This window comes from Nycticebus coucang, chromosome 4, assembly GCF_027406575.1.
Source record: "Nycticebus coucang isolate mNycCou1 chromosome 4, mNycCou1.pri, whole genome shotgun sequence".
Classification (NCBI taxonomy): domain Eukaryota; kingdom Metazoa; phylum Chordata; class Mammalia; order Primates; family Lorisidae; genus Nycticebus; species Nycticebus coucang.
In genome coordinates this window covers 829,475-855,488 of record NC_069783.1, presented here as the reverse complement: position 1 = coordinate 855,488, position 26,014 = coordinate 829,475, and the positions used below count along the sequence as shown (strand labels likewise).

General features: G+C 46.5%; 1 protein-coding gene and 1 pseudogene across 1 annotated transcript in view; one reads left to right on the top strand and one right to left on the bottom strand.

Moving 5' to 3' along the window:
• Positions 1-26,014, bottom strand: part of SNTG2 (syntrophin gamma 2) — a 234,370-nt gene that overhangs the window by 70,743 nt on the left and 137,613 nt on the right. The window contains exons 9-10 of the mRNA XM_053588494.1: positions 13,135-13,262; positions 1,380-1,509 (exon numbers count right to left, since the gene is read on the bottom strand). Of these exons, the coding sequence (XP_053444469.1) occupies positions 1,380-1,509; positions 13,135-13,262 (258 nt within the window). The remainder of the gene's footprint in view (positions 1-1,379; positions 1,510-13,134; positions 13,263-26,014) is intronic.
• Positions 16,663-17,470, top strand: LOC128583860 (protein NipSnap homolog 1-like; annotated as a pseudogene).

The following is a 26,014-nucleotide window of genomic DNA, read 5'->3' as shown; positions in this document are numbered from 1 at the left end:
GCATTTCTTATCTGAAAACCAAACTGGAACAATTCTCATAATTGGAAAAAACCTGTATTAGCTAGCATCTGTCAGTTACTCTGTTTCAAGTACTGGCATGTTATGTAAGTGAGGCTAAGTGACAGCAGGTGCTTAAATTCCAACACGGACAAAAAGTGGGGAGAGGGCAGCACCTGTGTCTCAAAGGAGTAGGGTGCCAGCCCCATATAGCTGAGGTGGTGGGTTCAAACCCTGCCCCGGCCAAAAACTGCAAAAAAAAGTGGGGAGAATGCTTTCTGCTCCATTTAATCCTGTGACCATGGCAGTGACATAGCCACGTGGTTCATACCCCCCGTTCCTGTAACAGTAAGTAATGATCACGGCAGTGACACAGCCACACAGTTTGTTCCCTCCCTTCCTATAGTTCTCCCAACAAGCCTCTGAGGGGGAGGGTACTTTCCAAACTTTTACCCGTGAGGAAAGGGAGGTCTGGGGTGATAACACACCACACGTGCACAGTGGGGAAGTAGCCTGGAGCCCACATTTCTGCCCCACAGTGTCCTGAGCTATCTTCCGCTCTGCCCTGCCGCCGCACCCAGACCTGGAGGGCCCTCGTCCCTACAAGCATTTGTGCAAACATCCGTCCAGCACCATCTTCGGGTATTTGGTTGGTTAATTTAACCTTGTATCCACTCAGATAACTTTAGAAATAAAAGCTTCAAATTGAAAATTAAGATCTTAGAAAGGCTGCTTACGTCTTCATATCTTCACAAAAGGGAAAGCTGTGTGGAGTAGAAATCTCACACATGGCTGCTCCCCCAAACATTGGAGTTTGCGCTACCAACCTTTGTTCAGGATCTGCCAGAGTGAAGAGGTTGTGGGGAGGTGGAGGGGCGGGGCAGAGAGCAGGTGCTAGAGGTCCCCCGCTAGCAGGTGCCTGGCCCCGGAACAGAGCTCGGATCAGGTACAATTGCAGGGCCAGGCAGCTTGGGGGATGGTGACCATAAAGCTGGTCAGCTGGGGAGGGTTAGTCCCACCGTGAGCCCCAAAATCGGCATCCCTGCGCTGGCCTTGGGACTGACCTTGACTTTGCACAGTGCCAAGGGCACTGCACACTCAACGCAGTCTTCCTTCTCACCCCGTTTCCCCTTATAACTTTTATTTTTAAAATTTTCTATTGACTTTGGACATTGAACACATCACTTGAGAAGACAGAATATCTTTTCTTTTCCAGATGACTGCAGTAAAAATTTGACAATGTTTTTGCTTATTACGTCTTTTGTAAATTTCCATAATGTTTGGGGGGGGATTATATTCTTAATCCAATTAGGTTTCCCAAAATAAAAATGTTGCATTGCATCAATACATTTGGGAAACACTTATGGAAACACTATGCTCACGTTCTTAAGCGTCAGGTCGCTGATGTTCGCAGAGACCATTTGAAGCCAGTCGGCGCCGTCCTGGGCTGTGCAAAACTGCAGGGTTCCCGTGCGGGCCCCGTCCAGGGCCAGCACCTCGAAGGCGTTCAACCTGTGGGCGGAGGAGAGAGAGATGCTGTCCAGGGCACCCGGCACCTGAGCCCCGCAGCCCACGTGCACATTCTGAGTGTGGCCTGTCAGTCATGGGGTGGAGGGGGAAACGGCCACTGTGGTCACTCCACTGCTAAACTGGTGTCCTGGAATGAAGACCAAGACCTTGAATTCAATAAAAATATGAAAAGCAATTCATATGGGAGAGAACACTTGTTTTGGAAATTTGGAGTTATTGTTTTACAGGATGTCTAGTAGTAGTTCTTTTGAGGACCGCTTATTATGGAGCATCTAAGCTCCTGGGTAGAGGTGAGGATGCAGACCACAGCCCGCGCACACTGGGGGGGGGAGGGGCTCTGCTGACCACAGCCCACCCACACTCGGGGGTGGGGCTCTGCTGACCACAGCCCACCCACACTCGCGGAGGGGGGCTCTGCTGACCACAGCCCACCCACACTTGGGCAGAGGGGGGACTCTGCTGACCACAGCCCACCCACACTCGGGGCTGGGGCTCTGCTGACCACAGCCCACCCACACTCGGGAGTGCTCTGCAATCACACCCACTTCTCTCATCCACCGGGCTTGGGGGGCCAGAGTCTCCTTCCTTCTCCCATGACAAACCCAACCATAGAAATCACTAACAGCAAACTGTCTCCAACTCAGTAGTTCTTCCCTGCCTGCCATAAAGGTCTTTGAAAAGATACTTTACGTATAACTGTTTATAAAAGAGAAATGTCATTTATGCTGCTGTGCATTTTTTAAGAAAATAATGCATATTAATCAATGTAACCTAAATCTCTACAGCCTTAAGCAGATAATTGAAAGGTAAAACACATAACAAAACAAACGTAATTTTAAAAACCAAGCCCTCACCACATTATGCTTTAATAATCTTTCAGATGACCACTTATAGCTGCTTCATTAATCAAGGGGAAGATTTAGGAAAAGGAGAGAGACATTATTCCTGCTGGTTTTGAGCCAAATCTGTCAAACTATGGACTCCTGCTATTAAACCATCATTCTCTTTTTAAAAGCAGATCCCCGAGGAGGGGTCACTTCCCTCTGAATGTATGAACATAGCCGACTTCCTACCTAGTAGAATATAAAAGGTGCCAGTAAGATAACTTTTGATCATAGAGGACAAAGCTGAAGGTGGAAGTGACTGTGTGATGCCAAAGGGCCCCAAGAAGGCAGAGAAAGTGTCCTCTGCGTGGGGGAGGGGCGCGGGCCCTGGCCCCTCCTGTCGCCCCAGCCCTTCCTCGGCATTCACTCCACCCTGCCCTCCTGACGAGCATCTGTTCCTTCTGCCAGATCTCGAACACCAGGGTCGTCATTCCCTGCCGGGGCTTCTGCAGTCCCTGTGTCTCTACTGTCCTGAATTCACGTTTGCACTTTAAAAATGCTGGGGAATTTTTAGGCGCATTATGTGATAGTCCACACAAATGATGTGCTTACTAAATACTGAGAGACCTACACGTGTATCTGCGTTGTTGTCCGAGTGCCCATTAACACTCGTTAAGTGCTGACTAGAAATCGGATCATTATCTTTATCTCTCAACTCTGCTAATGTTAACTTTCGTGACAGACACAGAACAAGCTTGACATTCATGTGAAAAGAAATCGTTGGACCAAGTAGATTATTACTGACAACAGACACACCCCTGTCTCCCAGGACATGGAGCTCAGATATCATTATTTTTTGGTATGTTTTCCACTGAGCTACAGCACACAACTCACACACACACACTGGTGTTAAATACACTTGGGCAGAGTATCCAGAGGGGGAGGCTCAGAGCCCCAGAGTCTGCTGGAGTCCCTGCTGGAGTCCTGGCACTGGTGTCTGTTCCTCTGGCCCCTCTTGGTCAGGGGGTCTAGGCCTGTGGCTGAGTCTGTGGGCTGAGGGGCAGGGAAGTGTGAGGGCTGTGGCGGGGAGGGAGGGTCACACTTTGATTTGACTTGTTAGTTTCTAGCTGTGTCTTCTCAAGCGACATCTCCCAGTCCTCAGAATTTGCAGGGTTTGTCCCAGATGCTGCCCACTGAACAGGGCACCATGGATATGACCAGCAAGACAATTATCATCATGAAGTTGGGGTGTCAAGGGACAGGGGGCCCGGCACAGCCCCACTTGCTGTTTATCCCGGGCTTGATGCATGCAGAGAGTCACGTGCTGCAGGGAGAGGCCGGGCCTCTGAGGCTCCACTGCCCAGCACTGATGCACAGCTTGGCCATGAGCAGGGGAATCGGGCCTTGGCCCCAGCCCCAGGGACCCTGACCGTGCCCAGCGGCAGGTGGTCATTATTTCAAGGAAAGGTGAGGCCTCTGCACCCAGCCTCTAAGGTGAGTTGTCCTCAGGCTCCGAAATGGCACCTGAACCACAAGAATAGAAATATCATGGCAACCAGGGGACTACTGGGTTATGGGAGGGCACATGTATTACGGGACACTTCATCATAAACTCACACAGGAGTTATGTGTGAGCCTGTAAGAGCTACAGGGAAGTCAGCACTTGGTGATTTTCCAGACAAAGGGACACAAAGTGAATATTAAATGGACAGAAAGTGGAAGTTGCTGACATCAGAGCTGACTGTAGATCCCAGCATGTGGGTAAAGTATGAACAGAAAATTCACACTGTGAATTTAACTTTCACGGCTTATTGTTGGCTTATTGTTAACTGGCGCCAAAGACGCACTCCATTTTCACACCCAACTGCTGACCAGGCTCCTGTCCACCATCCCAGCCCTGCGGCCGGGTCTCCTGTGTTTCTTGCAGCCCCAGGCTTGGGTGTGCATGGGGCTCAGACCCTGACTGTAGTCTTGGCAGCTGCTCCTGCTCCTCAGGCCTCATCGGTGCAGACGACAACATCCTCAGAGCTGAAACGAGAGTGGCCCTGCTTGGATCCTACGTGCTCCTGGATGGCCACATGTTAGATTCTGGGAACTGAGACCACAGCTACTCAGTATCCCCACAAGTCGAGACTTCGCCATGACAGAGATATGGAAACACCCCTCTCAGCGTCCCTTGAACCTGGGGGGGATTTTGAATCCTGAAGAGCAGGCTGGGAAGAGGGCTTCACACTATGGCAAGTGAATGGATCCAGTCTTTGGCTGAGAAATAAATCGACTCTGATGAAGTTCAAAGTGCCTGTTGTGAGAACAGCAGGCCTAGACACCTACACTCAGACTACACTCTCCGGGAGGTGAGTCTGGGCCAGATTTCTGGGCTTTGGGTGGGGGGCATCCTCTATGGGACCAGCTGCCTAAGGACACCCCAAAACTGCTGCTCTGAGGGGTTCCTATGACATGGCCTGCCCTTGCACCTGGCCCCTCTGTACACGGGACAGTTGTCTAAATCCATCCCGTGCCTTAAGGACCATCCCTTCAGGAAACACACTTCAGAAGTCACCCTTTTATCTAGGCACCTGCTTCGGGGAAACTGACACCACGGCTGCTCTGGACACGGAGAAAGTAGTTTCCAGCGGATGGGAGGAAGCCTGGCGGGCCCATGTGTTATGGGACACTTCATCAACACTCAGCAGTTCTCCCAGAAAAGGGGAAAGAATGTGGGCATGAGGTAACCAACTACCAATAGACAGGGACAAAGCTGTATGGAGCTGCAGAGAGACACTAACTCACAGCCAATTTCAAACCAAGAGGAAGAGTTTACACCTGCACAGGGCCCAGTGTGCGTCTCTCTCACCTCTTCTCACTCGCCAGAGGGACCAACTTGCAGCCCCCTGGACATGCTCTAAGCTTCCTCTTTGCTCTCCTGGTGACACTGGGACTCCTGCAGGTTACTTGGCCTGATTTATCCCACCTGGCAAGCTTTACTTGCTTTCTACCCACTTTCCCTTTTGACTCGTGCCACGCCTTAGATGAACTTTCTAGTTCTGCTAAGTAATCGAACCAGGACAACAGGGGTTGGGGAATCGGGACCCTGGACCCCAAACACTTCCAACTTCCTGCTCTAGTTGTCCTGTGGAATTCTGCAAACTACAAAATGTGATCCTAAGAGCTGAGAATTCCTAACTGCCCTTCAAAACTGCAATGTCAGAGAAAGAAAACTCAAGACTTATAAATTATCTTCTTAACCAGCTCTGCAGTTAATAAAGAATGAAAATGTTCAACCTTTCAAATTTAACCAAGGGAGCTTCTGTCCACTCACACGACACTGTGTTGTCTCCCCACCTTCCTCTCGGCGCCTCTGTCCACTTCCATAACGTGAAGGTCCAGAGAGTGTGCACGTGTGTGGACATATGCCTGCGTGTGTGCGTGTGTACACGCATGTGTGGACCTGTGTGCGTGTGCACATGTATATACATGTGTGTATGTGTGCGTGTATCTGCACGTGTGTGTGCACTGTGCGTTGTGTGCATGCATGTTTGCACACGTATATGTGTGTGCATCGGGATGTGTGTACACGTCTCTCTTTTAGCTCATGACTGCAAATTATAAGCATTCCATAGATAAATGGGAGGAAACGTATATTTCTCAGAATTTGAAAAATCTTGAGATTTTTGTGTACATATTTCATTTTAAAACTGTCTCTGGGGTGTGAGAATTATTCTTTGTACGAGCCAGAAAAACATTTTCTCTCTACTTCCTGTCACGTGCTGGCATTCCTGAGTGCTCCGTATTAAATATTAACAACCAAGGCCGCTTTGAATTCAGGAGCCACCCGTCACGGAGTAGTTTGTTTATTAAAAAGTCACTGTCACTGGAAAATCCAGGGCACAATAAAGTGCTCGCTTGAGACGGCAAGCTCAGCAGGTCCAGAAAAGAGTTAGGATTCCCCCTTTGCTGAGCCTCTGACAGGCTCCCTGTGCCTTCCTCCGTCACTTCTTGCCACCTTTGAGGGTCAGGGCCAGACGCCCAGGCCCCACCTTGTCAGGCCAAGGCAGCATCCATGCTTCCCAGCACCTGAGGGGCAGTGTCTCTGTGTGTGGCCTCCGTCACGGCGCTTCCCAGCCATCCTGCCAGAGATGCCGGGGCCAGAGTATGCCAGAGACCGGAAAGGCTCACTCTCTGGGCACGGCACTCATGCATGTCCTTCGGACATTTGTCAGTGAAGAGCCTTTTTGGTTCTTTCCTAGTCCTTGTGTGTGCTTAAAGTCTACCCCAGAGAGCCATTTGTTGAGGTTTCTGGTTCAGAGCAGGCTTCCGACTTTACAGAGGCACAGAAATGAACAAGACATGGCTCAGGAGAACACAGGACATGGAACACACGTGTCAGGCCAGGGACCCACCCTGCCTCTCTACGAGCTCTCAGGGAGAGCGCAGGATGTGGAACGCAGGTGTCAGGCTGGGACCCCACCTCGCCTCTCTACAAGCTCTCAGGGAGAGCGCAGGACATGGTACACGTGTGTCAGGCCAGGGACCCACCCTGCCTCTCTACGAGCTCTCAGGGAGAGTGTAGGATGTGGAACGCAGATGTCAGGCTGGGACCCCACCTCGCCTCTCTACGAGCTCTCAGGGAGAGCGCAGGACATGGAGCACGTGTGTCAGGCCAGGGAACCACCCTGCCTCTCTACGAGCTCTCAGGGAGAGCGCAGGATGTGGAACGCAGGTGTCAGGCTGGGACCCCACCTCGCCTCTCTACGAGCTCTCAGGGAGAGCGCAGGACATGGAACACGTGTGTCAGGCCAGGGACCCACCCTGCCTCTCTACGAGCTCTCAGGGAGAGCGCAGGATGTGGAACGCAGGTGTCAGGCTGGGACCCCACCTCGCCTCTCTATGAGCTCTCAGGGAGAGTGCAGGATGTGGGACGCCTGAGACCTGGGACACCACCTCACCTCTCTACGAGCTCTCAGGCCCATTGAACAAAAGTAACTGACTCTTGTCACACTCCCACGTCAATCTTCAGTGTGAAACATTTCATAAATTTTGGAGGGATGATAAAAGATAACATACATTACTAACAATGGCATTTATAATGATGAGAAAAAGAGCTAGCTGGCATTTATTTATAGTCTGTAGTAAGCACTGGGTGACATACTTCACAGGTTGTGCTGATTTTAATCTTCACAACAATCCTGTGAAGAAAGTCCTGTTACTAAAATTCTGGCGATGAAGAAAATGAAACTTTTCTAGATTAATCAGTTTACTCAAAGTTGGTCATGAGGCCAGAAATGGCAGCAGAGATGACCCCATGCCCAATAAAGCAATAAGCCCCAGGTCTCAGCCTCTTCCCATATCCCGTCCGGGCAGCTCTCTGGTTTCTTGGGGACTCCTGGCTCTTCTGGGTGCCCCCTGAGTGGACCAGACTCATGCTGACACAGTGCTAGACAGGGAGCTCAGTCACTGCTGCCTCAGTGGGATCTCCTTAAAATCACCCAGTACAAGCACAAATTCTACAACAAGCCCCTCGTCCCCATGAGATGCCATGGCCACCCAGGACACCATCTCTTGCCAGCAGTGACAAGCTCAGTTCCACAGACCACGCTGGGCTCCAGGCAGCAAGTTCCACAGACCACGCTTGTGCTCAGCATTCCCTGAGGCCAGGAGATTAACCACAGAAGAACCTGTTTTGGGCAGGAATATTTAAATGGGACATTCTCCTTTAGAAACAAATCAGAGCATCTAGCAGGAAAATTTATGTGTGTGGAATCACTTTTCAAAATGAGCTTATCTGCATTGTGTCAATTTCCATTGTGAGTACTATGAGGCCTGGCTGGCGTTTTCTTCTAAAATAAGGTGAGCTCCTAAAAGCAAAATGAGATTTTATTGAAGCGAGAATCATAATTTCATTGTTACTTTAAAAAACTCTATAGATATGAGGCAAAAAGACCCCAATGTTGTAATTGTTTCCCTCCCTCTCTCGCTTTTTCCATTTTTAGGGAAAGAAACAGCAAAGACTTCCTGTTCATGTTAAAGCAACAGAGACAAGAGGCTGGTCTTTCAGAGAAAGCAAAAATCGGTGCCTCTTGCAGAGACTCACGCAGGCAGCGTGACCACGGGGACCATCTCAATAGATGCAGAAAAATCACTCAACCAAATTCGATACCCTTTGTTATAAAAACACTCAACAAATTAGATTCAGAAGGTCTGTACATTTATCTCAACACAATAAAGGCCATGTATGACAAGTCCAAATCTAATATTAAACTCAACGATAAAACGCTTTTAGCTTTTCTTCTAAATTCCAGAATAAGACAAGGATGCCCCTGGCACTACCTCTATTCAACACAGTGATGGAAGTGTTATAAAGAGGAATTAAGGAAGAAAAAGAAACAAAGGCACCCAAATAGGAAAGGAAGAAGTGAAATTATCTCTAATGATGACATAACCTTACACACTGAGACCTCTAAAGACTTAAGCAAATTTTCAAAATATAAAAATAAGTGGTATTTCTGCAGAACTACAATGAACTGCTCAAAAAAGAAATTAAGAAGCAGCCTAACATACAGTAGCATAAAAATATGAAATACCTAGGATTAAATGTAAAGAAGGAGATGAGTTATATGTACATTGAAAACTATAAAATGTTGAAGAAAATTGTAGAAGACACACATAAATAAAAAGAAATTCTGTGTTTGTTGATTGTAAGAGTTAATATTAAAATATCCATACTACCCAAATATATATACAGATTCAATAAGATCCCTGTCAAAATTTGAATGACCGTTTTCAGAGAAATAGAAAAAAAATTCTAAAATTTATATGAATAGACAAAGTAATCTTGAGCACAAGGAACAAAGCTGGAGGGATCACATTAGCTAATTTCAAAACATACTACAAAGCTCTAGTGACCAAAACAGCATGGTACTGGCATAAAAACAGACACATCGATCAATGCAATGGAATGCAGAGCCAGAAATAAGCCCACAAATCTGTTTTCAACTAAGGTGTTAAGAGCACACAATTGGGAAAGAGTAGTCGCTTCCATAAATGGTGTTTAGGAAACTGGACATCCACATGTACAAGCATGAAATTGACCCTTACCTCACACCATATACAAAATCAATTGGAACAGGTTTAAGATTTAAACATGAGGCCTGAGAGCGTGAAACTACCTAAGTAAATAAATGGGAAAAACTCCATAACAATGGTAAAGGCAGTAATTCCTTGAATATGCCCCAGAAGCAAGAAAAAGAAAAGCAAAAACAGACAAATGGAATGACTTCAAAGTCAAAAGCTTCTCTATAGCAAAGGAAACAACAGATAAAACGGTGAACATCACAAATCCTTGGGGAAATGCAAATTAAACCACAAGGAGATCACTTCACACCTGTGAGCACTGCTGTCTGATGACAATGATTACAGGTGCTGTTAGTGGGGGTGTGACCAGCAGTCACTATGGAGGCTCCCCCCAAACTAGGCATAGAACCATCGTGTTGTCTCAGTCTCCTTTGGGTCTGCTGTGCACAAAGAATTGAGATCTGTGCATCAAAGACACACCTGTCCTGTCACACTGCCCACGGCACTGTTCCCAACAACCAGGACAGGAATCACCTAAAACACACAGTGAAGCTCTGTCCAGCCTCACAGAAGAAGGGAACCCTGTGCGTGTGGGAGTGTGAAGCGACTGGCCAGGCACCATGCTGACTGTGTTACACCAGGCCCAGAGGACAGCGCAGCACAGTCTACAGCATAATGACCACAGTTATTAATAATGAACGCATGTCCTTGGGTAATGTGATGTCATTCAAAGTCATTATTTTATAACACTGAGGAGAGAAAATCATTCCTGAGTTCTGGTTTCCTCCCAGGTCCCAGCGCTGTACACATTACTCACTTGGTGTGTCTGTACTACACAGTGGGAATGGGTGTGGGGGTGTGCATGTGTGTGTGTGCATGTGCACATGTGGCTTGGCCCTGGGGCGCCTCTCCTAGGCTTGTTCTCGCCAGGTGCCCTAAACAACCACAATAGAAATAGGCTGCCTGTGGCCTGTACTGGAATAGGACAAATAATTGTCTTACCTGTGTTTGCTAATCTTTCTTAAATGCATGTATAGCTCACATTTATTTTAATGTTTAATACTGGAAATGTCTGGTCTTTATATAAAAGTTTGTTAATGTTTTTGTGAGCAGAATAAGCCATGATAACTCAAGTCTGGCTTATACCCATTAGGCTAGGGTACAATTGGTTTTGTTTGATGTTGTTTGCATGAAGTTGCAGTTTCCAGGAACCTGCTGATGATGTTAAGTGAGGGCTTACTGTGTAGCACTTTTAAAGGTTGCTAAAAGAATAGGTTATAAGTATTCTCACCACAAAAGAATTACACATAGGTGATGAGACAGATGTGTTAGTTAGTTTGATATGATCTTTCCTCCGTAAACTACACAAGGCCAGAGGGACACATGCAGTGCTGACTTCCAACCTAGTCATCATCCACTGCATGGCATCTAAAATTTCTCTCTAGGTTGAGACTCCCAGCTTTTGTTTTAAGATTTTAGAAACTGGTTGATTTATAATTGGCAGGTTCTAAGCGTGTTCCCTGTGCTCCCAAGATCACCCAGGGACAACATTCAGAAGGAGGCTCAGAATCCCATCGACTGGGCTCAACACGCCCAGTCTCTTCTCTTTTTCTTGTTTGATGCACAATTTGAAGGATTTTTGCAATGTTTTCATCAGTTCTGTTACTGATTGCCCTGATCTCTTATCAGTGATGCTTTATCTCCCTTCAGAAAAACATTTAGTCCATTTGTACACTGCCATTTTCTTCATGGCATTATCCCCATAAACTTGGACTAACATTTCCCAGATTTCACTTCCACTCCTGCCAAGTTTAACAAGAGATTTAATGCTTGTTCATTGCTCTAATTCAAGCCCTGACATTCCTGAGATGGTACATAAAAACAAGCGACAATAATGAACACCACTCAGCAAGATACTGCCACACATCACCAGAACACAGCTATGAGACTCTGATATATCAAGGTTATGAAACCTTACCAAACTGTATGTGCAAGTGCATACAGTTTGTGCAAGGTGGCAAGTTTGAGAATTTAATTGTCAGAGCTCATGGATGGCAGAGCCTGCTGCATACCCAGGCTGTCTGCTGCAGCTATTTGCTCCAGGGCTATCCACCTATGTAGTCTGTTACTGTGCTGAATGTTGTAGGCAACTGTAACACAATGGGAAGTCTTTGTGTGTCTGAGAATATCTTAACACACAAAAGTTACAGTGAAAATGCAGGGCAAAAGACAAAAATGGTGCACCTGTATAGGACCCTTACCATGCAGGGAGCCTGCAGGACTAGACGTTGCTTTGGGTGTGTCAGTGAGTGAGGGAGAAGGCCTTGGCATCATTGTGCTCTTTTGTGGTATGCAAAGGGCAATAGATTTGTTCATACCATAAACACCTGAGCACTATGCTGACCTGTGAGGTCCTGACAGCTGCAGCGTCAACAGGTGACAGGGTCTCTCAGTGACGTATGATCTCATGAGACCAGGGTGGTACATGAGCTCTGGACTAAAACATGGTCAGGCAGAGCACATGACTCTAACTTTCTACCTTCCATCTCTCATTTCTCACGTATCTATTCCTCACCCATCCCTCACCCCTCCCCATCCATCCATCCCTCACCCCTTCCTCACCTGTCCCTCACCCCTCCCTCCCCATCCATCCATCCCTCACCTCTCTCTGCTCGCATGTCTACCTGTCTCCTGCCTCTCCTGCTGTACCGTCAACTCTGTCAGACTCCCTACTTCTACTGTGATGGGATGAGGTTAAAAAAGTCAAACTCAGAGCACCTGATCTGGGGTCATAGCCAGGTACCACTAACACCAGTTAATACTGAAAATCCAAATATAGCCTTTCTCAAGAGCAGTACTAGCTCAACCTTCCCTCCATTTAGGGACCTAGAAGGGACTTCAGCTGTGCCCTTCCGCACATGCTTACTGTACGTGTGTGTCACACTCACACCCATTGCCCACGAAACCACACACACAAACCACATATGTACACCCTCTACGCACAAACCACACATGCCACACACATACTGGGCCCCCCACATGCCAATTAAGAAGGACAATGTTCAATTTTAAACAGCAAAATTCCTTTCCTTTGCAGACAGAAGGTTTGCTATTTCCATACACCTGCCTTAAGGCTGGAGAAAGGAAATCCAGGAAATCATTGCTTCCTGGGCGTCCCACAGCCATTAAATAGTACAATTATGCAGGCATGTCTATTCTACCAGGTAGCTATGGAAACACAGACCTTTATAGTGACACCTTTGAAATTATTTAATTAACCAAGCTCAGACTAGTGAGCATTCATTTAATACAGGTGCTGTTCCCCTCTCCTTTTATTAGTGAAGAGAAAGAGGTCATGGAGTTTAATGGCTTTTCTATAATCAACCTGCACAAGGATGCAGCCATTTATTTCCAATCTAGTCTGCTAGCATTTAAGACTGGAGATAGAACTTCTTCTCCAAGGACTGTGTGGTGAGAACTGGCAATGTGCATCTTGCCAGAGATACAACCGTCCCTGGTAACGAGTCAGTTGCTGCTCTGACTACCATTTATGTTTTCCTGCATCCCTCACTTTCCCCGATGCTGAGTCTACCTGGAGGCTGCACATGCACTCGTGGGGGACACCACTGAATTGGCCATGGACTGGGAACTGCCGGAAACCGGGGCTCCTCAGGGGTTCATCAGCTCTGCGTCTCAGACGATGGCCACACACCTGAATTTTTCCCCTCCAGCTTTGTGCCTGGAGATCCGTGCCATGGACAGAGGCACTGACAGGGCATCCAGCCAGCGCTTCTCATACTTTGGTTCCTTAGCGATGGGCGAGGAAGGTGGTGACAGGGCCTGTACGAAACAGACAAAAACCCGTCACTGGCGTCCCAAACATGTGGGGGCTCTGCTGGTGCCAAGCCAGAGCCCAATCTGCTATTAACTCACGGGCAAAGCTCATGGAAGAGACACATGATTCTCTATTTGGATTCAGGTACTTTTCTCTAAGAACCCAGTGCACCAGAGTGAAAAGCTAATGAAGATGGGAGGGGAGGCGACCCCAGACTGGAGGGGAGCTGCAGACACAGGGGTTCCGGGCCACATGTGGGGAATGGGGGGCATGCGCAGGGGGACACCAGGCCAACAGGCCAAGCTGAAATGCCAGTGCAGAGCCAGCGTGGGGCGGAGACAGCACAGTAATGTTGCTGATGACCTTCTTACGGCAGCCCTTGCTCATCAGGCAATGACATCCTGACTATTCAGCAGGCAGGGCCACTCCCCTCTATCTGCTGCCCACCGTGTGTGCAGGAGACCCTCGGGGACATCCTAACAGCACTGTGCACTGTAGGGGGTAGGAATGTGTCCGAAGGTCTCCAGACTGCAGACAAGACAATTCAATTCTACCTCTCTGCTCTTAGCAGAGCAGTTTACCTGTTTTACCCCCAGCCTGATCTCACAGGAGGAGCAAAGATGCTCTGTGCTCAGAGGACAGATAGGTGGTTTTAGAGCAGGGCTCATCACTTCTGGAGCAAAGATGCTCTGTGCTCAGAGGACAGACAGGTGGTTTTAGAGCAGGGCTCGTCCCCACGGAGCTGCTGCTTCTCCCTGGTAGAATTGCCCAGTGGCCCCTGGAGTGAAGCTACCTGACTCCCCACAGACCTTCACCGGGCAGGGACTTCCCCTTTGCCCCTGGGAGGCTCACTCTTGGGCACAGCTACCATGGAGCGAGGCGGCCCACTGAACCTTGGAGCCCAGCCCACAGCCCTGGCTGACCCTTCCTGATAGTAGGTAAGTGCCTGGTGTCTCAGGGCATACCTGACCCTGTGGGGAACAGAATTATCCCACCCCATCTCCCCAGGGGGAAGGCTCTGGAACAAAATAGAGCTCTGTATGAAGGAACAGAGGACCAGAACAGGTGCAAATCACAAGCCCCGGCCAAGTGCCCGCAAGTGTTCTGATGAAGACTGAAGATTGGATTTGTAACCTGGCATTGCATCAGATTCACACACCACATGTGGCTACCCCAGACTTCATGTGCTACATTTCCATTCAACTATGGTGTTTTGATAAATACCATTAGAATATAGAAATGAATATAGAAAATGGGTTTTATTGGTAAGAATAGGGATGTGCTGGAGTGTGATAAACGCTGGAAACATGCTCTAGTGTGAAGAATAAAGTCATCCTGGATGTGTGGATAGGCTCAGATATTTCAGAGTCACCTCCCACCCTCAGGATCTAGCAAGGGCTATAAACTGTACTGGCTGTGACAATTCTTTAGGCTGAATTCTAAGAAGCTGGGTATCCAACTATAATAGGTTGAATAATAATCACCCACGGATGAAAGAAAGGCATCAGGTCCTAATCCCTGGACCCTAAAGCATTAGGTTCAGGTGTGTCCTGAACACACTCTTTAGACGTGACCGAGTAAAGGGCATGGAGATAAGGCCCTTGTGCTAGATTATCTGAATACGCCCTACTGCTGTCACCGATTCTTACAAGAGGGTGGCAGAGGGGCTGGCAGAGGAGAGGGGACAGTGTGTGAGGGACAGGCAGAGCCTGAAGCAATGGTTCAGCCACAGCCCAGAAACGTCTGGAGCCTCAGGAGCAGAGAGGCAGGAAGGACCCGCCCAGGAGCCTCTGGAAGGGCAGGGCCCTGCCCCACACTGTCATTTTGGACTTCTGGCCTCAAGAGTTATGAGTGAACACATTTTGTCCTCCTAAGCCATCAGTTGGTGGGGATTTGTCTCAGCAGCCAAAGGAAACACGAATGCCAGCTGTGAGCTGTGGGATGCAGAGCCAGCTGCCTTGGAATATGGTGCTGGTTGGCAGGAAGCTTTTTGTATGGGGCAGCACCTTGGGCAAGGGGTCCTGGGGCCTCTCACACCTGCTGCTTTATAGATTCGATGCTCATCCCGTGTATTAGGATGGTATCTGAGACTTCCTGTATCGTAAGTTGGTCCTAAGACTGTGACCTAATCACTAACTTGCTCACTTCTGCAGTCAACGTCACCCACCAAAACACGGCACATTCAGAATTCTGTGCTGCGGCCCGGCGCTGACTGGCTCTGATACGAGTGACAGGAGGAGCTGTAAACACAGATGCAGCTTCGCCCCTCCCCTGCTGTTTACCTCGTGCTGTGTGGCCTGACTCCTAACAGGCCACAGAGCAGTACTGGGCACAGACTAGGGGTGGGGACCACAGTGTTAGAACAGAAAACAAAACCAAACAGCTGGAGGTGGGCTCTGGGTTGTCCTCCTGACACGGCTTACCTAAGTGTATTAATTCTATGGCCAACAGCTCAATAGCAAAAGTGACAATATTTGTAACATTTGAAGTGCAAGCTAAACTATATCAATATTCATTCACTGCTATAGTTTTCTGTTAGGTTCTATCAGGTATTTGTTTTTGGTGCATACATCAGAACAATGTTGAAATACCCTCAGATTTATTATTTATTATGCATTTCAATTAGCTTTAGTGAAACACCCATTTGTCTAGAGAGGCTGCTGTAACTCCAGAATTTTTCGCTATGCATTGAATTTTAACCCCAGGATCTGCATTCACAATACTCTATTTAAGATGCCGGGATTCGTCACCAGTAGTGGTTTTGTGTGTTTTCTTGTGTGCAGCTTATGAATTGTCACTCTGTTAGCTACTGTGTGCTATCATGTGCAGTTATTAGAAAATACGGCAAAACCAACCCTTAAAATGTTACAGTGGATTCCACAAAAAAATTCCTCTTAAAATTCGTTTTTTAAAATGTAGGATAAAAAGGTACTCCCCACTAAGAAAAGCAACTTTTTTCTTCATAAATCAAGCTGAATTTCAAACCCTTGGTGCATTTCGTACCCAGCGTTTTGTGGTCACAGCCCTGCTTGAACAGCATGGGGACACTGCAGCTTCCTGTCCTCAGGAGAGCAGCAGGTCACGTGTGCCGGGCAGGTGTTGCTGAGGCCAGTGGGGCCAAAGGTGCCACAGACTTGCGCAAATCCATGCCTGAACAAGCCGACCTCTCACACACAGCAGAGCTTCCTCACTCGCACACTGGCCCCAAATTTGACATCATCTTAACAGCTTGCAGGAGGGATGAGGCTGTTCCTGCCGGCGTATCCTCTGCTTTGTAGCTGTTCACAAGGAAGTGCAGAGGGCAGCACCCTGAGGGCGGGGGCAGCTGCACTAGGTGAGAACCAGAACACAGTTTCCTTTACTGTATTTATGATGCAGTCGAAAGTTGTCAGAGAAGGCTCCAACATGGCTCCGTGGCTGTGCAGCATGTCTGCAGTGGTGCACTGGTGGCCCGGGGGTCCACAGCCCTGTGCTGGGGACCTGGTGGCTGTGCGCATTTCTAGTCCAAGGACACCGAGGGCAGCTGGTTCTACTCCTCTTTGTGCACAAGGTGGAGCCCTGGAAAGATGCCCATTCCACCCTGCCATCCAACAAGGAGTCCAGCAAACTGTATAAGGTCCAGTTCCACAAGGTGAAGCCTGAGTTTCTGTACACCACAACAGCCCTAAGGGGGCTGTGCTGCCTGAGCTGCACCTGGATGAGGATTACCCTGCTCACATGTGGGCAGCTGGAACACATGGGAGGGGAGCAGGACCACGCAGTGCACCTATGGGATTCTCGGGAGGACACACAAACAAGCTCAAAACAACCAGGAGTACCTGGAGCTCCAAAAGGCGTGGAGCCAGATGCTGTGATCCAGGAGAAACCAGCTGCTCCTCAAGTTCAGCTTCTGGAATGAGCCAGAGCCCAGAGCAGGTCCCAACATTGATGAACTGAGAACACACAAGCTCAAGCCAGGAGCTATGATCCAGTGGGGAAACAACTGCGCTGGGGCCATCAAGTACCGGGAGGAGAACCAGGCAGCAGCAGGCGGCTTCTCCTCTCTACATGGTGCACCATCTCTGGACTATAAATATCTGCAGTCTTGGGAAGAGACTCAAAATGCTGCCTGAAGGAAGAGAGGCTGGGATGAAAATTCTACTGGATAGAACCCCTGTTAGGACACATGGAGTCTCGGATCATGATGCCCTTGAAGATCTGGCCTCTGCAGTGATGCTGCTGCCGAATCGCCCCCTTCTCCCCCTTCTTCTTCAGGGCAGCGCCAGACAAGTCTTGGTCTTGATGTCTTGGTTTACTCCCAGCTCTTGGGAGGACTCAGAGGCAGTGCTCAGCTAAGATAAGGGGAAACTGAAAGATGGCAAGGTTCTGAGGATACACCCCTCAGCCCAGACCCATCCTGGCTGCCCCACCTGCCTCCTTCCTCCTGCTGGGAGTGGTTTCTATTATCCCTGAGTGAAGAACAGCAACTTTTAGGTCTTCTTAATCTCCTCCTGAGAGTCCTCCTCTCCAGGCCACCAGTCCCCAGTTATCCACTTGGAAATCTGTAATTTAGCTTAGTTCCTCAAAAGGTAGCATGTCCATGGGTTAGAGGCAGGCTGGGAAGAGAGGAGGTTAAGCTGGGCACTTGGGATTTCCTTGGTCCCCGCTGGGTCGCCCACCAGATAGACAGTCTGAGCCAAGTCTCTCCTGCTGAAGAAAAGCCTGGAACTGCCACAGAAACCCCTTCACTCATCAAGGTCCAAAGGAGGCCTGGCCATTCCACCCAGAGAGGCTGGGAAAAGGAATGGGAGCCCGTAGAGATTCAGGGGCAGGAGACAGACATGTAACAGGAAGCCACAAGGTGGAACTCAGGATTTAGAACTTTGGTTTGAACCACAGAATTTAGGATTTGGAACATAGAATTGGGAAGATAGAGAACACAGGGGACAGAATACCACTTTGGGAGGGGTTCCTAATACTAAATCGATGGAGAGTGGCTTGTACAGGAGCTGAGAACTTGAACGTGAGCTTCCAGCCCTTCTATCAGGGAGTCTCTCCTGCCCTCCATCCTTCCTGCAGGAAGAAGTACAGGGCAGGGCCTGCATTCCCCTTATTCTGCCTTCCTTCTCCCCCACTCGATGTTCTGTGAGCCCAACCCTCATTCTGGCCACCAATTGTGTGGAGTGAGGTCAGCAACTCTTGGGGTCTCCTTGGTGAACTCCATACCTCAGGAACCTTTGGGTAGCTTGATTCTACCTCCAAGAAAACTTGTGCTGGAACTACTGAAGGAACCAATTAAATATTTACTGTAAACTAAAAAAAAAAAAAAAAGATGCCAAAGAAGTAACGAAAACAAAGAGTCACTCTGCAGCTTGACCAGTTACTGAACAACTAGCCTGACATTAGTGCTGAGATGTTGTAGTCGCTCTGAGATTCTCACCCACAAACATCAGGGGAGACTGATGTTTCCAGCATGTTGAGGTCCCTGAACTTAGAAGGTGTATTACTCCCACAGATACTGGCCGTGCCCAGGCTCTACCTGACAGGGAGGGGTAGGGAAGGAAAGCTTTGGTTGGCAAAAGCGAAGTTGACACCATTGCTCGGAAGCCCTTGGGGGATTTTGGAGACTCAGCGGCAAAGCTGGCATCGTCCCTCATGGAGTCGCCTTCCTGGGCAGATGCTCTTTCTAGAGCACCTGATCTGAACGGCCACCGTCCTGGAGAAAGAACTTCCCGTGGTACCATTTTAGAAAGTCCTTGAGACAGTCTTTATCTCAGACTCTGTGCCCAACAAGAAGGATTCAGCACTTTCCAGAAAATTCTGGATCAAGATGAATCTGTGGACAGAGCTAGGACACATCGTGATGGGTGGGGAAGGAAGACTCTGGCCTTTAATAGGTGAGTCCTACAGGTATGAGGTTCTAGCAGAATTTATTCAGAGAAATTGAATCCCTCCATCCTCCTCAAAATGATTTATAATGGGCACATTTTTGACACTGAGGCAAAATTGAATACTTCCAATAGATTCTGTATAAAGTTTTTGGATATTAATGAAAGCAGACAAGGAAAAGTCTCCAGATACTTCTCCACCTTGGAGGCACAGATGCACACTCACTCTTGGTTGGGGTACAGCTTGAGTCTGTATTTCCTGATCATCACAGAAATGTGACCACATTCTAGAAGATTAGTGAAATATAAAAAGGTAAAAAAAATAAAGAACCTCACCACCCACTTTGTATGTTTATCATGTTTTGTTTTGTTTTTCTATTCAACTTTTAAAACTGAGTTGTAAGGCATATCATAAATTTTAAAGACATATAAGAAAATTCTACTTATAGATGATAAAAAGTGGAATTTGAAAACACAGATGTATTCTTAGGAGGCTTCTAAGCCTTTGTGCTTTAATAATAACTGTTTCTTGATATGAAAATGATTATTATTTTGTTCTATTTAGCTATTCTTTGTATGGGAAGAGTGTCTTTTTTCTTATTGGGTAATACTCTTAGGATGATCTCTGTATTTACATATTGCTCAGTGACAACTGTCAGAAGGAATAGCACTACGCATTTGTTTTAGGGGACTGTCTAACTGACAGTGGTTCTCAACCTGCGGGTTGTGACCCCTTTTTACCAATGAAAATACATTGCAGAATTAGGAAAGTTGAGAACCACTGGACATGATTTCGAGCTTTCTCTGAAAAGCAGGACGCAGAGTGAGCATACTAAGGTTGTTTGTTTGAAATCTTTCTACGTTCTCGGTGGAGGCATCTATTGTTATACACTTCCCTTGTAACACTCCTTTTACTGTATCCAATAGGCTTTACTGTTCTGTGTTCTATTTTCATTGTTTTCAAGAAACCTTTTTAATTTTCTTCTTAATTTCACCCTTGACCCAGGAGTATGTTGTTTAATTTTCATGTATTTGTAAAATTTCCAAAATTTCTCTTGTTATTAATTTCTACTTTATTCCATCATGAGAAGATGTTGTATTTTGATTCTTTCAAATATGTTGAGACTTATTTTGTGGCCTCACATATGATTTATCTTGAAGAATGTTCCATGTGCTGATGGAAAGAATGACCCTACTTGAGTGTTGGATGGAATGTTCTGTAAATGTCTAATACATCCATCTAGTTTAATGTGCACTTTAAATATAATATTAATTTCTTGATACTCTGTTTAGATGACCTTTCCAATGCTGAGTGTGAAATGTTGAAAGCCCCAGCTATTACTGCGTTGGAATCTATGTCTCCCTTAGATCAATAATATTGTATATAATTTATCTGGGTTCTCTCGTGTTGGGTGAATATATGTTTAGAATTGTTAGATCTTTGGATGAGTGGATCTCCTTATCATTATATAATGACATTCTTTATCTCTTTTTACCAATTTTGACTTAAAGTCAATTTTAGCTGGTGTAGTACAGCTATTCCTCCTTACTTCTGGTTTCTGTTTGCATAGAATATATTTTTCTATCCCTTCACTTTCAGGGCATAGGTGTCTTTATAAGAGAAGTGGGTTTCTTGTAAGTAGCATATAGTTGGGTTCTTTTTTAAATCCACTCAGCCAGTCTATATCCTTTGAGTGGAGAATTTAAGACGTTTGTATTCGGAGTGATTGACAGGTGAGGACTTATTCTTGTCACTTTTTTTTTTTTTTCAGAGATAGAGTCTCACTTTGTCACCCTGGGTAGAGTGCTGTGGTGTCACAGCTCACAGCAACCTCCAGCTCTTGGGCTTAGGCGATTGTCTTGCCTCAGCCTCCCAAGTAGCTGGGACTACAGGTGCCTGCCACAACACCCGGCTATTTTTTGTTGTTGTTGCAGTTTGACTGTGGCCGGGTTTGAACCCGCCACCCTCGATACGTGGGGCCGGCGCCCTACTCACTGAGCCACAGGCGCCGCCCATTCTTGTCATGCTGTTAGCTGTTTTCTGGTTGAGCTGTGTATGTTTTGTGCCTTTCTTTTCCTCTTACTGTTTATCATTGCAGTTTGGTGGGCTTTGTACTGGTAACATTCCAGACTTTTCTCTTTTTCATTTGTGTGACTGCTCTACTGGAAAGCTTTAGACGTGTGTGTTTTCATGATAAAAGATACTGTCCTAAAAGCTATCTGTCACTTCCAGATGTAGGACTCCCTTAAGCATTTCTCATACGGCTGGTGTCATGGTGATGAATACCCTTAGTTTTTGCTTGTTTGGGAAAGATTTTATTTCTCTCTTATTTCTGAAGGACAGCTTTGCTGTATAATATTTTTGATTCTTTCAGAACTTTAAATATATCCATTTGCTCTGGGCCTGTAAGGTTTCTGATGAGAAATCCACTGTTACTCTCTTACGTGTGACATTTTCTGCTGTATGCAGAATTCTGTCTTTGACTTTTTCCAATTTGACGATATTGTTGAAGATTGTTGGGGTTATCTCTATTTGGAGATCTTTTAGCTTCCTGTGTCTGAATGTTTATATGTCTTGCTAGACTTGGTAAGTTTTCAGGTCTTGTTTAATTAAATAAGTTTCCCATGACATTACCCATCTCTTCTCATTCTGGAACACCCATAATTTGAATATTTCGTCACTTTATTGTGTTCAACTGTCACATAGGCTATCTTTGCCTTTTTTTCCTTTCTTTCTTTCTTTCTTCCTTTTTTCCTGGGTTATTTCAAAATACCTGTCTTCAAGTTCAGAAATTCTTTATTTTGATTTATTGAGACTATTTTCTTTTTTATTGTTGGGGATTCATTGAGGGTACAATAAGCCAGGTTACACTGATTGCAATTGTTAGGTAAAGTCCCTCTTGCAATCATGTCTATTTTCAACAATGCTCTTAGTTGTATTTATTTCATTCACTGAGTTCTTCAATTCCAGGATTTCTGTCTCTTTATTTTTTATGATATATATATATATATATTTTTTTTTTTTTTTTTTTTTGCAGTTTTTGGCTGGGGCTGGGTTTGAACCCACCACCTCTGGCATATGGGGCCGGCACCCTACTCCTTTGAGCCATAGGCGCTGCCCTTTATGATCTATATTTTTGGTGATACTACCAAAACTCTGGATATTGGATATTCTGACATAACATGGATTCAAAAATTCTGCAGCAGTTACTCACTGGAGATTACTAAGGAGGTGATATGCCAAGTTTCAGCTACATTAGTCATAGACAAATGTTCACAAACTGAAACTTTTACTATGTGTAGCTATTTAGAATAAATTTCTTTATGGTATGCTGTAATTCTTTGGTGTGATCTTTCAATAAACCCAATAATGTGACTTTTATTTTTTTTTTATAATTATAGCTAATGATGAAACCTAGAAAAAGAATCAATCTCTAATAGCATAATATTCATCATTTCGTGTTCTATTGAAAATAATTATGTCTTTTCAGCACACAAAATATACCCATGGATCATAATTTTGTAATTTCCATCTTGATAAATCCTGGTGGTGGTATGGGTTCATTTTTAACATAATTTCAGAGTATAAGACTCTAGAAACATAATGGGAAAATATTTAGCTTTTACAAAAAGGAATGCATAAACTGAGAAAATCTTACTTGTAAGTGGCTAAAAATGTAAAACATTGACCAAGTTGATTCAACCAAAATGATACTTTAGTCCTTAGTGGGAATATAAAATCCTCAAGTGCCTAAGAAGTCTTAATAAAAAAAGGATTTGTGTGAAAAGTCTGTTATTCCTATACTTTAAATTTGTGTAACATATTTGACTTTCACAGCTGTAGTATGTGATTGTAGGTACAATCACCTGTGCCCACCGGGGGGCTCTATGTGGGACGTCTGGAAAGTCCTCAGCTGCCAGGTGCACAGGCAGGAAGCTCCCTACCACAGACTCAGGTCTGCTTCCCTTCTGCCTGAACTTTGCTGTGCAGAGCCCAGTCCCACTTTCTCCCACTTAGAGTTTTCTGTGAGTTACAGCCTCTTATAAAGAGAAGATAATGAGTGAAATTAAAGAGTGGAAACAACACTTGCTATTTCAAAAATAATCACTGAGAAAGTAGAGGGAAGGTTGCCAGGATCTGTCCTTTTCACGTATGGCCTCCTGTGCACACTTGGCCCTTTGTACACGTAGTTCTGTGCACCCCCATATCTGGTTCTGTGCTCACCCACACCTGGCCCTCTGCATGCCTGGGCCTTTGCACATTTGGCCCTGTGCACATATACCCTTGACCCTGTGTTCACTTGGCCCTGTGCATACCTGCAACTGGCTCCGTTACACCCACACCTGAACTAGAGCATATGGCCCTGTGCACGCCCAAACCTGGCCCCATGACACCCACACCTGATGCTGTGCACACCTGGCTCTGGGGACAGGAGACAGAATGGCAGTGGGAGGGTTCAGGGCCTGACAGAGCTCAGTGTACCCACACTGTGGCCTATAGCCAAAGCTCCCCACGGAAAGGCAGGACAGACCAACTACAGATGGAAAGTCTTAATAGTGTGGAGTTGTTTCATTTTGTTTTGTTTTTGTGTCTTCCGTTATTTGAATGGCATTTAGGAAAAGCATGGTCAGGCATTTCATCTCTACACCATGTTTAACCAGAAACAAGCTGTGCATGCTGAATTCTTTACCATCTTTATAAAATGAATGTGTGACCACTCCATAATTCAGCAGGTCTAACAAGACATGGGAATTAGGGGTGCGCAAGACTTTCTTCTTTGTAGCCAAAAACAATCTGAAAAACTATTTCCAAAATGTAATAAATAAAAAGTTTTCTTTTCTTTTCTTTTTTTCTTTTTATTGTTTTTACTTAGGGAAAAGTATTCCACAATCCTGAGGCAGTTCTGGCAATGGCAACTAGTGATGAATGTTTTAAACAATTTACTTTTCAAGGTGGAGGCCTGACTTCTGATGTGAGTGTTCCTCATTTCTCTCGAGAACACGAACAGGCGGGTCCTCAGGTCTTGGTGGTGCAGGCTGCCTGGTGGCTATCACAGCTCTGGTGCTGCTGAGAAAACGCGGGAGATTCTGGGTTCTACAGCCCCTGCTTGAGAATCAGCCATTCCTGTTTCAGAGACAGACTTGGCAACGCACAGTTCTGAGTTTTCATGGGACAGGATGGTGAAGTCATTGTAGTGGGGACGGTGCCTGCTACAGACACCAAAGTTGGCCAAGGGTTTTGGAGCCCGAGGTGGGAGGCTGGCCTCCCCTGCTCCCTGTCCACAGCACATTCCCTTTCCAGGTAGGGTCCTGCATGTGTGCAGGTGTGGAAGATGCTGCCATGGCCCTGCCTGTCCAGCAGGCATCTCTCAGCAGCTTCTTCCTCTCTGAACCCCTGATGAGGGTGGGGGGCCCCTGGCATGGCTGCTCTGAGCTTTGCACATCACACATTGGCCAGCAGAGTTGCCCTGCAGAACACCAAGCTGCTCCATCCAGCTCTGCTTGCAGATGCTGTATCTCACTGCAGCGCACGCACACTCTTTACAAGGACGCACAGGACACAAGCAGAGCATTCCCCTACTGCAGTAGGTCAGTCGATGTTCTGTTTCCAGCACAAACCCTCTAGAACGCCACACTAGAAGTTGTCCAGAAACTGTCCAAAAATGCAAGTTTTATTCTCCTTTGCCTGTAGGAGAGGGCAAGATGGAATGTCAGATAGTCTGTGAATTCGTCTCCTGCTCTCTAAAGAGCGCACAGCGGATCCGAGCACAGTCCAAGGTTTGCTGCTGTGTTGCGCACTCCAGATACCACCCCATGTTCTCTAGTGTTGGGGAGGAAAGGATCCTGATCCTGGAGACCAGAAAGAAAACAAGCAACCTGGTGATGTCGGTGAAGGTGACAGTAACACCTGCAGGAATCGGGTGTGCTCAAGGTAATTTGGGCCATGTGTTCACTTTAGAAGTGAGGGGCAGATGTGCCTAGAGTCCCAGGAGCTCCCCAGTCAGCCCGGTCTCTGACCGTCCTGGCTGTGGTCTTCATACAGGTGGGGGGCGGCCCCACCCTACAGTGTGTAGGCCGGGTCTGGGCAGGGCTGCCTGAGGGGCAGAGCACATTCCAGAAAATGACAGCACAGTTATATCTGATTCTGTCTGACGGGGTTATCTGGACATCTGAATTTATCTTCCTCCATCCCACAAAAAGATCCATCTTTGAAAACATTCTTTGCCTTACTAAAATAGTGGTTTTTATCATAAAATTAGTGTTTTAACAAATAAAATTTATGAAAAAGATTATTTATACGACTTTATGATTATTTAAAAATACTTTTTTTGGTGGAAAACAAGATGTATCTCGCATGTCCTTCTAAGAACTGAAAACCTAATAAGGAATTCCCTGTAGTATTTCTTCCCGTATCAGATCCATAAAACTGTAAACCTGGAGAGGAGGCAGAGTCACACTGCACCTGGGTCTTGGCCCAGACACATTAGAATTTTAAACCTGAACTGTTAAAAATAAGAAATGTGAAAAATTATTTTTTCAGAATTCAGAGATTTAGGCACGAATGGTGAGTCAGCCAGTTTAAAAAACTAATGCAGTGAGTGGCTCAAAGGAGTAGAGTGCTGGCCCCATATACCGGAGGTGATGGGTTCAAACCTGATCCTGGCCTAAAACTGCCTCACCTCCCAAGTAACGGGGAGTACAGGTGCCCGCCACAATGCCCGGCTATTTATTTTTCGGAGACAGGGTCTCCCTCTTGCTCAAGCTGATCTTGAACTCCTGAGCTCAGGCAATCCACCTGCCTCAGCCTCCCAGAGTGCTACGATTACAGGCATGAGCCACCTTGCCTGGCCCCAGTATTATTCTTAAAGTTTTTCTTTAAGGGAAGAATT